This window comes from Neopsephotus bourkii, unplaced genomic scaffold (genome assembly GCF_033783945.1).
Source record: "Neopsephotus bourkii isolate Nb327-2 ecotype Australia unplaced genomic scaffold, CSIRO-AGI_Nbou_v1 NB_1768, whole genome shotgun sequence".
Lineage (NCBI taxonomy): Eukaryota > Metazoa > Chordata > Aves > Psittaciformes > Psittacidae > Neopsephotus > Neopsephotus bourkii.
In genome coordinates this window covers 5,010,647-5,026,794 of record NW_026902242.1, presented here as the reverse complement: position 1 = coordinate 5,026,794, position 16,148 = coordinate 5,010,647, and the positions used below count along the sequence as shown (strand labels likewise).

Here is a 16,148-nt window from a genome sequence, read left to right as displayed (position 1 = left end):
GTATAAATGTTTGCACTTGAAATCAACTAATTAGTAACATTTGCGTTGAGTTCATTCATTGTTACTGTATTGAGTTTATATAGTCATGGAGGGATCACATTCTTCTCTATATGGAAAGAAAAACTCCTGTAAGGAAAGAATTGTGCACATTGCATAATTACAAAATTCTGAGAGTGGCTCTGCTCTTTGTTGTTGTGAGAATGCCACTTGAAACAAAAGCCGTACAGTCACGGCTTCCAGTTTTGTGTCAGATATGTTGAAGCAGGTCAAGTTGTAAGACTACTTTAGGGACATTTGAGAAGTCTCTGTTTGGCTGTGGCCCACTTGAACTATATTAAATATGATCTTGGACAATGAGAAACCTCTCAAAGAGAAAAGGCATGAAAAGAGTTGATTTTGTTATGGTAACAGTCTTTGTCCTGCTTCTGGAGCAGAGCTCAAGTTTTGAGTTTTTGCCCCCTTGTTACATTGTGAAGAGCTTTCTCGCTGGCAATGGTTTGACAGTACTGAAAGTCTCACTTTAGGATTCCTGCTACGGGATCCAGAGTGCGGTGATGATACAGTGCCCATCTGATACAAATGTGTTCTTCCAGCTTGACTAAATAGATAAGTGTTTTCTGATGGAATAAAAGATTATGGCATGCAATTGCTTTTCATAGCGTTCTCTCTCATTTCTTCCGGAGTTGCTCACCTCTCTTGTGAGCAGCATGCATTCTGGACCTCGAACGGAGAGGCTGCCATAAACTCGTTGCTTTTTGGCTAAAGCCAACATGATTTACCACAGAGCGAGTGATCCAGTGCCATGTGACCTGGGCTTGTGGAATTCCCAGATTAATAGCAAGGAAGGGGAGCTCTGGATCACGCTGAAGAAGGCAGCCTCGGTCAGTCCTGCCTCAGTTCTGGAGCCTTTCATACAAAAAGTACTTTCAAATGAAGGCTGTAGTAAGGCCTATCAGTGTTCAGCCATGTATTGTATTCCTCATGTGTCTGGGGATGGGAACAGGGAGTTCCAGCGTTTCAGCTCTCTCTGACAGGTACCCAAGCCCTACTTCTCTTAGGAACAGCAAAACCTTTGCTGCATGAAAAAGAGTAGTAGCCTGCGGTAAATGTGAAAGCAGTTTGTCTTGAGCGCCTGCTTGGTTTTCACAGCTGGTGTTGGTGTGGGGATCATACTGTGCTGTGTTTGTATTCAAACTGAAGCGTATGGCTGCTGGAACTGAGGAAGCTGAGGTAAAAATACAGCAGGTTGTAGTGGCTTGTAAGCATGTCAGACCTCGCATTTTCTTACACTGGCCTGTCAGAAGCACATGCATTCATAGGTTTTCAGCTGTGGTTATTTCACTAGAAGTAATGTAACTGTTAAATAAACAGGAAGCTACAAGAATGCGAGGAGCTGGTAGGATAGAACCAGTATCCTTTTTCCTCTGTGTTCCCAGGCATGTTAATGTGACATTATGAAAGAAGTTCATGTGACTCATCTGTTTCTTGTCATTGGAGGGCAGAACTATAAAAAGATGTGGAAGCACTCTATCTGTAGTCAGATTTATGACTAGCAAGAAGATTAACCTGACATGGAAAATTTCTGATGTTTATTTAGGAGAGGATGAAATAGAAACAAGCTGGGATTTACACATGATTTCTTCTTTTCCTTCTCCCCCTTCAGAAACAGAAGTGCAACTGGCTTAGGTTCTAGAAAGACCTTTTTGAATCTTTGCATAATGCCAGGGTTTCAAATCTAGTTTGTATTTGGTAGTTCCCACAGGGGCAAATAGCCATTTGAACAAATGACTGCTTTGGGTCTTAGTAAAATCAGTTCCAGTAACTTTGGAACCAGCAACTGGCTTTTAAATGAGAAGTTGCACTGTGATTTCAAGGGAATGGCCAGTGCAGACAGACTACCCCTTTAAATTATTGCAAGTGGGAATATTTTTGAATGATAGTAAAAATCAGGGTGCCTGTGCCCCTTCTTCAAGCCTCCCAGCCATTCCTCTGGTCCTTCAGTGGCAATGATCTCAATGTGTTGCTTGTTCTGCTTTGGATGTTTAATGCTTTTCCTTTCTAACAGATTGAAGGAAAAACTAGCTATAGCATATTATTTTAATCTTGCCATAGAGAATGATGTTTTTCAGAACAGATAATATCATAGTTTTACTATTTTATAGTGAAGTTTCAGGAAAGTGTAGCCAAAACTGCCTTTGATGTCTCTGATTGAATGTTGAACATGGTTCATTGGGTGTCTTTGCTTGGACTCTACTACTTATACATGCTTACTCGGGTACTTTGTGATGAATGCCTTTTAAATGTCACCTTGCTTGATCTGGAAAAATTGAGACTGACTGAAGCATCTTGCCTGCAACCTGCTTAGAATCCTATTTCTGGAAGTCACTTCCCAGCCTGGCCCACCATCATACTCGTGGTTGTTACTTTCCCACTCGGTGTCTTCAGATCGTTGGTGGTCCCAGAGTACATGGTTCTGATACCATGCTGGATTCAAGTTTGTGCTGTTCTTTTGCTCTAAATTGCACCCTGTGACTTGAATGGATCACTAGAATCAATGCCGATTCCTGGTAAAGTTGAAAATTGCACTTGTAGATATTGCCATTTTGGGTATGGTTTTTTTGCTGTAATTGCTCTGCCTCAAAACTAAATACCTCTATCAAGGTGAAGTGACTTCAGTGTTGTTGGTGTATCTGTGATGTAAATTCAGAGAAAAATATGTTACGGAGGGAGTGGGAAAGAGTTCCTTAAACTTATTGGCATTCAGTTGAAGCTGGTGAGGCTGCCAGACTTGGTAGTAAGTAAAGGCTGCTGAAATTACATGGCACAGAGACCTAAAAGAAAAGCAGGGCCTATACAGCCTGCTGATCCTCTCTAGCTGTGAGATCCTGAGAATGGTCTTCTTCTGCCTCTTACCAGTCTGCATACGACTGCTCTTCACTCACATTCTTCCCACCATGTTTTTAATGCACGCTTTTAAAGATGAGAGGTAGTAACAAGAAGTATTCCATGTCTTTGCTTTGGGAGAGCGTGTGGGTTTTTTGGTCATGGTTGGGTTTTTTCTTTGCTTGGGTGGTGGTTTTGGTTTTGAAATAGTTCAGAAAGGTTCTCAATAGCGTTTTTGGGAGTTTAATACAGAAAACTGCAAAGGTACTCAGTTCCAGTAGGTCAGTCAGTTGCTTACTGGCTAAAAGTCAGGTAGTAAAGTATATGGATTCCTGTCTAAGGAAATAGATAGTGGTGTTACCATATATGTCTGCTAGGTCTGAGAAAATTGACCTGAAGAGAGTAAATCCTGCAGGCTGGTGTAGTTCAGACTTATCCAGGCTTTGCTCTGCCAGTCCTGCATGTGTGCATGGGGAGTGGGAAGCAGAAAGCAAGCCAACTCCTGCAGACTCCGTCTGCTGTGGCTGTGTCCCCTGGCTTTCCTGGGCTGTGCTGTGTTGATTTGACTGGAAGATTACAAGACAGCGTCAGAGAAGCTTGTGTGCTGTGGTTGCTGTGAGCTAAGCTTCACATTTCAAAGGCCCTGGTTCCACTTTGGTCTTGACAGGTGACACGCTCTTCATGGTTTCAGAAGCATTGCTTAAATGTTCTTAGACACTGCTTCAGTTTCTGGTATTCTGGCTTTCAAAACTTCCGTGACTATTGCTGGCGCCCCAGCCTATTCTGTGCTTGAATCAGAAAGCTTTTGAATGGTATAGAGAGTTTTGCAGTGTCTCACAGCATTTTGATGAGGTTGCCAAAGTCACCTCAGTTTGAAGACAGCTTTGCTAGCTTTGGAAATAGCGATCCACTTTAATGCAAGCTAGGCTTGCATTTCACATACTGGAGTCCAAAGTTTAATATATTGCTATAATATGATCTCTTTTTTTAAAGCTAATTATATGCCATCTGAAGTCTTGAAAGCGTTGTTAAGTTGTATACTTGCTTTGAAATCTGTAGAACTATAGATAGATGGCTGTCATTTCCAGACATGGAAAGATTACTAAAGTTCATTGTTGTCAGTGGCTATTGTGTGCAGTCAGGATGTCCTGGGGAAAGAGAGTGCATGGTTTAAAGTTGATGTTAAGTACATCAGCATTCCAGTGGTAGTAAGCTGGAGGAAAGGTGCTTGTATTCCACTGATTTACTGACAGCTTAGACTAACCTTGTAGGCAAAAGTGGCAATTTTGAAGGAACTTCAGATGAGTTATTCCATTTGTGATGGATCCTGAAAAGGAAGGATTTCTCTAGTATTTAAAGTATAAAGCTTAATACAACTCTTCCTGGAACAGGAAGGCAGAGCGAAACAGCATTTCTTTAGGGCTGCCTATATTCATGTATCATTAGCAAAGTGAAAGAAGTGCTCTTTTCTCTGAAGACACCCCAGCTGATGGATATAAGTGTTTCAGTGGTAAGTGCTTTGAATCTATAGACAGGTTTTGCAGGGATCTTTTAATTTTGAAACAGTTTGCGTTTCATGTTGGCACTCCAGTTGTTTTTCTAGTCATTAGTGGCTTGTAATCTATAGATCTCATAGTTACTGTTGTTGCTTAATGATTTGGAATGCAAAGCTTGGGCTCAGAAGCAGGGTTATCTCTGGAAAGCTGAGGTTTTCCATTAACCTGAATTAACAAAAATAAAGAAATCCACTGCTGTTTAAGAAGTGTGTGTGTATAATAAAGCTCCACAGATTTTATATATAATCAGTGGAGCTTTATTGAGCCTTATTTCAAACAAAGGTGCCAGAGGCATTTTTTAAATGTAATTACAAAGTGTAGAAGGAAGAGTAGAAAAAGCCTTAATTTAGGAGTGAACTGTGGTGACAGACTGTTAATTTTTGTTTATAGTATATGGCTGGTTTTGACTGTAGGTTATTACAACACGTTGTTCCCGCTCTGCAAGTAATGGTGCAAATAGCCTATGAGACTGCCCATATTTCTGTAATAGCATTGTATAGAAGTAGTTGTTATTAAAGTGTTGATCAGGAATGCTGCATAAAAATGGATGCAGCTGTGTTAATTTACTGGTTAAAAACTTTTCCTTTCACAGAGGAAGTCTAATGGGGGAGCAGACTACTGTACTTTCTTTGTTTGTTACCCATTAGTGTTTAGGCACCTGGCAGGAAGTTTGGATACTTTTAAAGATTAAAGTCTGTTACTTTAATTTGCTAAGAAAATGAGCATAGAATGGGCAATATTGGAAGATGATATAATTTTTGATATTTGTAAAAGTCATTATGGTCCATTCTTTCCGTATTTGTACTTCAAATGTAAGGGAGCTTCATAAATCAACATTGCCACAGGTCCTGCCAAAAGCAGTGAATCAGAGTGAATAGCTCATGTGAAACACTCTGTTCTTGCCATGTCAAATTGAGAACTTGCATCCAGAGGGCTCAGCTTCAGCTCAAAGGGGTCTGCTCTACAAAATAATTCTGTAATAAATAATTCCCTATGCGACTTCTCTACAGAAATAATTCACACCCAGCAATGATCAAGGAGTTAAGTTGAAAATGCATAAAACTGGTTGTGCTTTTTGTCTTCTCTTTCCTCCCTTCTCCGCTTCATCCAGTTAATAGAAACTCTGGACAAATGGCTTGTCTTCTCAGTATTCCAGTTTGGCATGAAAGCTTTTAATGGGCAAAACTCAGGGACTTTTACCAGGCTACAGAGCTAATAGTTGAAGGGTTTTGCTATGGACAGTACATCTAGATAGCTTTCTATTTGGCTGTATTCAAGCCAGAAATCAAGTGTTCTGGATGCAGCAGGATCACATGCAGTTGGGGGGGTGTGCACCTCCATGAACTACTGCTCGTGTTCTGAATGTTGTAATTTCTACCCAGCAAAGAAACAGGTGTTCAAATACGTTGACTGCATTTGTGAGCTTCCCTGTTGTGTAGCTTTGGCTGGTAAACGAGTGTGGGTTTTCTCTTCCCCTTACATTCCCATACAAAGCTGCTGCTTAAGTAGGAGGCTATAGGAAGTGGAAGAGGAATCTGATTTCATTGTGGGAAGCATCTGGATTGTGTTAATTTCTTTCCTCTCATGTTTACTTTCTTACTAATCTTCTGTAAAACTGTGTTTTGTCACTTGTTCAGGACAGTGTAATGTTGCATGTTCATGTGTATAAGATCTGTCTTTAGGCCTAGTAAACTTGCTTGCTTGACCCCACCACTCACTCTTGGGTTGTCATTTTTTTTTTCTCCTAAGCGGTGAACTTCAAAGAAGTTAACGAAGAGAACAAGAGAGAGCTCTTCAGTGAAATATTTTCTTCCATTGAAACATTGGCATTCACCTTTGGAAACGTGTAAGTTGGAATCCAGAAGGAGTTTTTCAAGAGGTTAGCAAAGCTGAATCAAATGAAGACTAAACAGCAATCCAAACTCTAGTTTATCAGTTAATAGTTGTCCAAAAGAAAACGAACTTAAATGAACTGCATCAAAACAATTGCACTGCTTTTTTGGCGTGTTTGGGTTGGTGGTTGATTCTTGAAAATGCAAAGGGTGATGGTCAAGAGATTGCAGGGAATATAAGGCTAAAAATTGTTTGCAGCCATTTTGAAGGCTATTAGAACCAGTTTTTGTTCTCAGTGAGGTAAAGTAATGAAATAACACAAGTCTTTGTTTTTCTGGCAGTATTTCAGACTTCCTTATGGGAGATGTAGACAATGGCTCGTCACTGGGACTTCCTGTATCTCGGAGAAGTCGGGTAAGCTAAACACGTTCTCTTGGAGTGTGGACTGATAGCTTTTAAAGGAGATTTTCATTTCCACTAAAACTGTTTATCCCTGTTTAGGGGTGGGACACTTGGAGTCATCTGAGTGTTAAAACAAGATTAAACCCATGATGCATTCAATGTTTCAAATACTTCAGTGTATTCTCAGGTTTAAATGCCAGTGAAGACTCACGAGGGCTAGCACTCAAATGTGTAAATAACAGCCTGCTGTAGTTGTATTTTAGAGTTTTAAATCGGTTAAGTGGAAAGAACTGAATACTTAAAAGTAAGATACTTCAACGATTTGCATGCTGGAGTAGTTAGAATAGACCTGTTAGACCTAGAAGTTAAGGGTTTAATGACCTCTCTTTGGCTTTGAAAGACTAATATTCATAACAAAACAGCCTTTTCTTCTTCCAGAGCCCAGTTTGTGCTTCAGCGATTAACTAATAGAGCTGAAATAGCACTGTCAATTTACAGGTAGTCAAAGAAAAACAGTAGCTTTTTCAACTCCCCTTTAAACGCTTTAAAAAAGAGATTAAAAAGTGCTCTGTACCAGTTTTGTTATGAATTTTTGTGTATCCAGAAGCAGACTTTCAAGTAAATCAAGTCAAATGAAAATTTCCATGAAGGGAAGTGCAGTTGATAATTGGTGTATGTGACAAGCTGAGTTTATGGGGTTTTTAAAAGGCTTTGTTAAAACATACTTAAAGTTTAGCATTCCTTCACACAGGATTGATCATAGCAATGCTGTGCAGCTGCAAGTGAGAGAAAGTCTTTAACTTTCCACTATGGTTGATAACACATGGGAGAAAGATGGATGATCACAGTTCTTGGGTAGCTGCTAGAAAACTCATCTTCACGAACAATATGGAAAGGAAGTAGGCTACCTGGAAAACTGGTTCCAGCAGACTTGGAATCAGAGGATTAGGTTGCTGATGGAAAGTACGAAATAAAGTATAGAAGCCTACATCTCATGTAAATGAAATGAGATTATTTGAAGAAATACTACTGCAGCTCATTGGGTCAACAGCAGGAGGAAGGTGCTGAATTTGCCAACTTTTTAATCTCGTAATGGCTTTGCAATGCAATAAAATGCTCCTGTGGAGGGAGATGGTCCCATATATTGTATTGCGAAGTGAATGTGTGGCTGAAGCGTCACCCTGAACACTGGGGTAGGGAAAGACCAAGGAGAGATTAGAATACAGTGAAATGAAAAAGGAATTCTGTTCTAGATACTCCAGAAGTCACTGGCTTGTATTTAAAAGCACCTTTTTGTATCATCATTTGCTTTTCCTAATGTGGAAGGGAACAATCATAAATGTTAGAGCAGGTAGAATAATATGGTTTGATTTCTTAGGAATCTGTCTTAGATTTAAGTGCATTAAGGCAGAGCAGATAAATGCACATGTAACAGATGAAGCATTTCACTTTGATTTGCAGTTCAGAGAGCAATTTGGAGGCAAACTAGGAGTTGAGTGTCAGGAGGAGTTAAATGCAAACTCTTTAGCTGTATCAACTGTTCCTGTAGATGTGTGCATTCAGTAGTTGAACATAGCAGCTGGCTGTATCTTTTAAGATTCGAGAATAGCATTTTGGTAAAATTTAACGTGTAAATGCTGTGAAGGCTAATTGATGGGAGAGATTTTAATTGCTTGTTACGTTAGGGACCTCCCTACCTAAGCTGTCGAGGATAGGATTGCTCTGAGCTGGGTGGGGGGGAAGCTGATCTTGCTTGTCTTGACTGCAGGGGAGTCTACATTCTTTAGGCATTCCACTTGGAAGCTTAAGTTAAATGATATGTATACCCCCTCTTAGCAAATGTAATAGTTCTCATTTTAGCCCTTGTGCTACAACCAGAAGGACAAGGTGGAAGCAAAGATACTTCTTAATTAAAACCAGAAGAGCTTTAGAATACATTGGAAGAGACGAGACAGGCATGTGTGACCTTTCATTACTGAACAAGCTATTTGAATGCTATTTGATGCTCTGTAGATCTGAGAGCATAATAAAGGGGAAGGATGAAGGTTTTAAAATGCATGCAGATGTCTTCCTCTTTCAGACATTACCCAGAGAGTTCTTGGGTAATGGGGGAAAAAAGACCCAAGAGACTAGTTTGAGAAGTTAAATCTACACAGTAGTCATCGGATGCTTGAGGGGGCAAGCTGTGTGGGTCAGGTTCTCATAAGGTGTAGTACAAAGTGTTTGTCCATGTGCTTGCTTTTAAAATGCGGTGTTATGTATTTGAAGTGGGGTGAAAGCGGATGGATGAATGAGCATTGATTAACAGCCCTGTCTAGAAGTGTGCCTGAATTGCTGGAAGGGTTGAATGCTGCTCAGGACTGAAATGATTCAGGTCTTACAGAATGAAAAATAATTTTTAGAAACATGATTTCTAAGTGCCTTCTGAGTTAAAGCAAAGCATGGGTTTTTTTCCCTCTTATTTGTTCTGCCTGAACTTTATGCCACTTTAAATCTACTTGAAGACAGTAATACCTTATATCCAAATCAGAAGTAAATCTGGGAATGTTCAGGTCTTCTGTGCACCTGAATATTGACCCATCTCTAAAGTCAGATTTGATTTCTTTTAACCATTTGGTTGACAGCTTTACATGCAGAAGGGCCTCATGAAAAGGCACTTCCATTTTACCAAACCTCTCTTTTATTAGACAGTGATTGTACTAGTGTTCCACTTTCTTAGGAATGGAGCTGTTCTTTAGTTTGATCCTGTTCAATGTAATTGGGGATTAATACTTTGCATGGTTTGGTATATGGAAAAGCGGCTTTTGCTGAGAAGTAAACAATGATTGAGGGATTTTTGTGTGCTTTATGATCTGTTTCCTTTTACATTTCAAATAAACATAAAAGAAACATAGGACTGTGCTTTAATTCTGAAAGGAAAATGGCACCAAAGTCTAAAACACAAACAAGCTGTTCTTGTAAAGCTTAAGGTCACTTTGCAGCTATTTCTTGGCCTTTGTCTTCTATGTCCTCTCTGCTTCTGAGTTTTTGAGAGTAATTTATTCTTTTTAAATGATGTAGGGTTTTGGTTTTCTTTGGGTTTTTGTTTTTAAAGGGGTTGTGGCTACTAGGTAGACTTGTTCCTTTAAATCTGTTCAGTGGTGTGCTCTACAGCACAGTCCTGCAAATAGTTCACCTTCCACAATTAAAGGGGTAGCAAAACACAATGTGAGCACGAAGGTAGGGATGAAATCTTGTGCTAAATACCTTTTATTATTGGATTAAGTCCTGTCAGGTTGTTCTGGTTGTCAGGGCTTCATTAGCAAGTGTTACCAGTCAGCTGTTGTGCCTACAGTGCATAGGAGGAAAAAGTTCCAACTTCATTCCCTTGAGGAACTAATGCAGGATTCTAAAGGTTTGCAGAATGGTGTCTGTTAAATGTACATGGCATGAGGTCTGCAGAATGCTTTTTCAAAAGAAAAAGCTGGAGCTCACTTCAATATCAGCCCATTTTGTTAAACGATTACCTCTTTCATCTCAGCCTCTCAAGACTGTTGATTTAAAGGTATAGAATGATTCCTTGCTATTTATTATGCCTCAGTCAACAGCTTAGAAGGTTGTTGTGCTGTAGATTGAGAGGGAGTTACAGTACAGCTTGTTGCTTTATCTGCATTGAAAAAGAAAGGGGCAGATGATGCCATTTCTCTTGTTAGCCTGTCAGTTCAGTGAGAACTTCTCTTCACTAACTTAATGCTTTGTTTCTTGTACACCAGTCTTTCGAGAATCTTTCTGTGGAATCTGGGGGTTCACTGCATGAAAGGGATGATATTCAAGGTAGGCCATTCATTTAATATTAATAAACACCATTCTGTGTGCCTGTGTCTTTGACCTTTTAAAATGTTGTAAGTTGCTTGGTCATTTTTTTACACCTCTGCTACCATGAAAATTTCACTGTAAAAAACTTACTGTAGCAGGGGTTTTGTGTTTTTGTGAGTAAACAACTTGGGCTGCTTTTGGGGGGTGTGGGAAGAACCAGGGCCTGAAGCACTTGTGTATGTCAGCATGTGATCAGTGGCTCACTTTCTTTAAGAAAGTTATGCTGACCATATGACTACTACAGATAAAATACTATGACCCTTTAATTTGTTCTAAAACCTCTGTCAGTCCTGTTTAGAGTCAACTAGCATTAAACACCAGCTCCAGGTCAGAGCTGCTTAAGCATTCACAGTTGGCTAATACTGGCTTTGCTCTCAGCATGTGGTAATGTCTAAAACTCACTTGTGTCGGATGCTTTATTTTCAGGACAACTTCGAGCAGAGGAGGTTGATAGCATGCTCCTGAGAAATGACAGCGGAATCGAATCGGCTCTGTCCTATGCCAAAGCATGGTCCAAATATACCAAGGATGTAGTAGCATGGGTAGAAAAAAAGCTGAGCTTGGGTGAGTGGCTTTCTGGCGTTAAATCAGCTTTGTCATGATGAAATTCAATCTGTTGTCAGGCCTCTGTGCTGCAGACTGTCAATAATGTGATTTCTAAATTATGAGCTGTTCCGCTGAAGTGGACAGAACTATCATGCATTTCCTGTAACTAAAAGCCTGCAACAAAGTGAAGGTGGTCCCCTCTATAGCCTTTTACGGGGAGAATGTAACAAGCATTTAGCATGTGGTGCAACAGTTAGTGTGAGCAGTAATTGTGCATTTTGTTTTACAGAACTGGAGTGTGCTAAAAACTTAGCAAAAATGGCTGAAACTGCTAAAGCTGTTGTTGGACACCAGGTGAGTACATCTTAGGGCCTGGTTTTAAAGTCTTTAATACCTCTTGGATGCCTTGCCCAAATGTGAAACTTTGGTGATGTTGAAGATTGGCTTTTTAAGTGGATACAGAATTGATTTCTTCTGTAAATCACTGGTTAAAAAATCTGCTGTATTTTATGTGTTCCTATCTGCTATGGAAATTTGGATATATACATTTATTTTTGTTGAAAATGCAGACCGACCTTATACTTTTCACAACAGGCTTTTCTCTGTTTAGTATCTCATGCTTTGTCATTTGGGCTTGTAGACTTTTAAGTGTTTTGCTAGTAGAATTAAGTGTAGCTGAGAAATGAGTCATTTTCTACATCCATACCTAACTCTGTATGCAAGAAATTCTTTCCTAAATTTAGGTGAAAGTCTAGGTCAATTATGCAGACATTTAGACCATCAGCATGCTTCTACCTCACCTAGACCATTAATGTTTTGTTGTGTATAATTTTAGGATTACATGCCATTCCAATCAATATTCATTACTGCTTTTCAAAATGATATTGAGAACAATCAGCTTTGGCAACAAACAGCTGCTGCTCTCCAGTCTAACAAATTTGTGCAGGTAAGCTTAAAAGAAACAGACCAAGGTATTCTTAAGTTTTAAAAAAAGCTTTGTGTAGCACAGATGATTCAAAAGAACAGACTTTGATGAAAGTCCTTGACATATTCTATTAATGTTTCCTATCTAGCCTGTTCTTGGAAGGAAAAATGAGTTGGACAGACAAAGGAAAGATATCAAAGAGCTTTGGCAGAGAGAACAGAAAAAAATGGTTGGTATTTCTTTCCTATCTAACAGTCTTCAAAGGTAAAAATCTTCAAAAAGGATGAAACTTTCAAACTAGGCTGTTATACACTTAAATTCATATGTTGAATCTATAGAGCTTATTGGATGTGGCATGTAACTCAGTTTTGTGGCATACATGTATTTGTAAGAGTTTATCTTTCTGTGACTATGTACTTTGAATTGCTGTGTACAGACCTCTTTAAGCATCACATTAAATAAAGGGGAAATTAAAACAATTCTTTTGCTTTTTTCCTTTGTTATATTTTGCAGCAAGAGCTGGAAGCTGCTCTAAGGAAAGCAAAGTCACTATATACACAGCGTCAAGATGAGTATGAAAAGGCCAAATCTTGCACTGCTCGTGCTGAGGAGGAACAGCTTAGCTCAAGTGGAAGCTTTGTGAAAGATTTCAGCAAGCAACTGGAAAAAAAACGAAGGCTGGAAGAGGAAGCTCTTCAAAAAGTAAGGAGTTTTGTTCCTTGCTTCTTATATTAAGGCTGTACTGGTTTTACTCATGCTTTTCCAATGGAAGGATTTGAGCCAGTGTTCTGTTCATAATGCTTAACTTTAGTGACACTATGCTGTTACGGGCTTTTATCCTAAATGGGGCTTTCCAATTACAAGCATCTTGTGTGTGAGTTTTTAATCTTGCTTCTAGTATCAAGGTGTATAGTCTATCAATCCTTTCTACTTGTGCTCCCTCTAGGCTGAAGAGGCCAATGAACACTATAAAACAAGCATGGCAGAGGTTGAAGAGAAAAGGAATTATTTGGAAAGCTTTAAAAGTGATGTCTTAACACAGCTTCGGGAGCTGATTTACCAGTGTGATCTGACTCTTAAAGCTGTAAGCATGCTTTTGAAAATAGGTTTGGCACAGAGATATTATTAAGGCTAAGAGAAGATCCCATCTACAGTGTTAACTGCTTAAAATAGAAAGCTTTCAAAGGACAGAGGTCAAGCCAATAGATAAAGAAGGAAAACTTTGAATATGTTTGTGGTGTGCTCTTTCTGTTAAGAGTTGAAAGAGGCAAAGGTGTTTGCACATGTCTTGAATACTTCTGGGGTTTTTACGAGCTGTTGCCTTGCAAGAACCCTGACTACTCGATTCATGTAAAACCTCTCTACAAATATTGATGGCAGTAGCGTCACTGCTGTTGTTTAAGAGTACAGCTCCTATTCCCATCAGTGCATTAGCAAAGATGTTTGGCTGAAGTACAGAATGGACATTAACATGCTGCAGCATGGAGCCTGCTAATCTTGATGATAGTTCAGTTACTACAGGATTCATTGCACCTAACTTAATGTGTTAATTTAATGCATGTAAATAAGCAAAGAAAATCGTCAAGCCAGTATATGTACATACGCAGTTTTTAAGGAAGCTTTAAGAGTGTTTTATACCAATAGATGTGTACTTTTTTAGATGAGATAAAGACAATGTAGTGCTGAGTGGGGAAATGGAAAACACCGTGCATATACACCCCTCCCCAAGCAACCCAAAAAACAACCCACAGGTAGAAAGATTGGACAAACTTGATAGTTCAGGTATATCTAAATTGCAAACAATTTTGCAACCCCAGAGCTGAAGAAGCAGCTGTATAGGCCGCTTTCCCTGATCTCTGCATTGTGGTGAAGTATTTTAGAGGGTTTATGTCATTTATCAAAGTGTTCAGTTAACCTCTTTTGTTGGGACAAAGTTTTGTGCCTTTCTTGTCTTGAGGTGATATGGACCTCAGCTGGGTTTGGAACTCCAACTACTTCATCACTGTAGTGGTGACTGAAATTCCCCCCAGAGCATGAAAAATGCTTTCTTGGTAGCAAAAATCCTTGCTCAACCTTGAATCCTTGTTCAATCCAAAGTGGGAGACCACTGGAACTGCCTTTGCTGCCTGGAGTGTTCAGTAACCCAGAGAGAAGAGGAATACTAGTATCTATACTACAGATGAAGCTTTTGCAGTTGTTTGAGGAATCTTGTACAAAATCCACCACTACAACTGTTACTATTTTCTAGATTTTATCTACTCCTATTGTTGAAATGATTCCCTGTTTGGGATATGAATTTGGGTGGACAGATGTACAAGTGAAATGTGTAGTAAATGATCTACAATATTAAAGTGTTTTTCTCCCAACAGGCAACAGTTAACCTGTTCCAGCTGCAGCACGCTCAGGTTGTATCTCTTCCAGTTAACTGCCAGTCCCTCTGTGAAAGTGCCAAACTCTATGACCCTGGTCAGCAGTATTCGGAGTATGTGAAGAGTTTGCCAAAGGAAGGTATTCCTATTGAACCAGGTTGTTTTGAAGCCCAGAGTTCCCAGGTTGATGGGTAAGTCCCAAACTACAAGTGGTATTTGCTTGGGTTAGAATTAAATGCTAAGCACATGTGTGCAACAGTTGGTTTTGGAGGAACTAAATGAACCCTGGTGTTCTACTGTGCTTTACCATTCTTTACTCCTTTGACTTATCTTTTGGCAGATTATATATATTTTATATATTTTTATATATATATGTATAAAAAAATTATATATAATGTTGAAATAAAACCTGACTTCAAATTCTAAAGCAGAATGTCATTTTGTGTAATAAGACTTCCTAAAGCATTGGAAGTTGCGCAAGAATTGACTTAATTATCGTAATATAGATACTGGTTAATATGAAAAATGTACATTTTAGTGTGGTGTGGCAGGAGTATTTGATAATCACTTTAGGAAGCCTGAGGAGGTAGTTACCCTATGCTGCAGCCCTTACTGTTACATACCTTCTTTCACATTGTTTACATTTGGCAACTTCTTGGCAGGAAGCGGTGCTTGATTTTTGTCTCATGCTATGTGACTTAAAAAAAAAAGCTCAAAGTCCACATGTCCCTATGTTAGAGACTGCTTTTTTTTTCCAGCCTGTGTGAAATGGGACTTCTAATGTTAATCCATTAAAGATCCAGCTAATGTGGAAGGAAGGACTACAAGACAAAACGGACAACCCCTCTGTGTTAGTGGTGTGCCAAATGCTTTTACACCTTTAACTTGTTGTAAAACAGTCTTGTTGGCACTAAAGCACCAGAATATCCATTCCAATCTGCGTGTTTCACAGTTCTACAGGAAAGTGTCGTCATCGTCTTTCAAAAGGAAGCTAAATACAAAAAACTTAAGCTTGAGTCAGACTTCTACCAACAAAAGCCAGGAAATTCAAAGTTAAAGCTGAGATTCTTGGTTCTTGCTGTAAATTTCCTGCCTTTTAAGACTGATTTAGGTTATACTCATAAACTCTGACTGAGGGAGATTTAACTGTGCAGCTCCCTGAGGAGAAACTGATGAGCATGAAATTTCAAACTCTTTGTGTGCTCTCACAGCTATTTACTGCTAAGGATTTATAGGAGTGTGGTTTTTCTCCTCCTCTCTCCCTGCTTTTTGTTTTCCTTGACGTGGCCTTATGCTTCTTCATGGACTTGAAGTGATCCCTGTTATTGCTTAGGCCTGCATTGATTTAAGGGACAGTAGCTTGGACAAATGCAAACTTGAATGTTTTTAAGTCTTTCTTTTGTTTGGCTGGTTAGGGTAGAACTGGTTAAAGAACAGCTTCCTAACTGCTACGTTTGGCTAGCAGACTCTTTTGTCCACAGGGTGCTTCAGCATTTTACATTACTTACCGTTAACACTTTCCTATCCCTATCTTGACAGCAGATTTTTTGTAAGCTCTCTGCCAGCTTCAACACATTTTCCATACTTCTTTATAGAGCACAGCATTTTAACCCCAGTATGTTTATAGGCGAATGGTCCTCATGGCTGCCCAGAGAAACTTCTGGAGGAAACAGGAGCAGAATGCAATAGCCTCTGAATTATTCTGATCTTTAGATGGACAGATTTGCTTGGTTTTGTCTTTTTCAAGTCCAGTTTTGGGTTGTTTTTTTTTTTTAAGTT

The 16,148-nt window shown here is 39.3% G+C and overlaps 1 protein-coding gene across 6 annotated transcripts in view; it reads left to right on the top strand.

Moving 5' to 3' along the window:
* The window catches only part of ARHGAP29 (Rho GTPase activating protein 29), a 74,738-nt gene that overhangs the window by 49,511 nt on the left and 9,079 nt on the right, over nucleotides 1–16,148 (top strand). For all 6 annotated transcript variants that reach the window (XM_061379241.1, XM_061379242.1, XM_061379240.1 and 3 more), the window contains 10 exons: nucleotides 6,189–6,285; nucleotides 6,614–6,686; nucleotides 10,427–10,487; nucleotides 10,956–11,093; nucleotides 11,365–11,429; nucleotides 11,911–12,021; nucleotides 12,149–12,229; nucleotides 12,514–12,702; nucleotides 12,947–13,084; nucleotides 14,370–14,560. In XM_061379241.1, coding sequence (XP_061235225.1) covers nucleotides 6,189–6,285; nucleotides 6,614–6,686; nucleotides 10,427–10,487; nucleotides 10,956–11,093; nucleotides 11,365–11,429; nucleotides 11,911–12,021; nucleotides 12,149–12,229; nucleotides 12,514–12,702; nucleotides 12,947–13,084; nucleotides 14,370–14,560 — 1,144 coding nt within the window. The remainder of the gene's footprint in view (nucleotides 1–6,188; nucleotides 6,286–6,613; nucleotides 6,687–10,426; nucleotides 10,488–10,955; nucleotides 11,094–11,364; nucleotides 11,430–11,910; nucleotides 12,022–12,148; nucleotides 12,230–12,513; nucleotides 12,703–12,946; nucleotides 13,085–14,369; nucleotides 14,561–16,148) is intronic.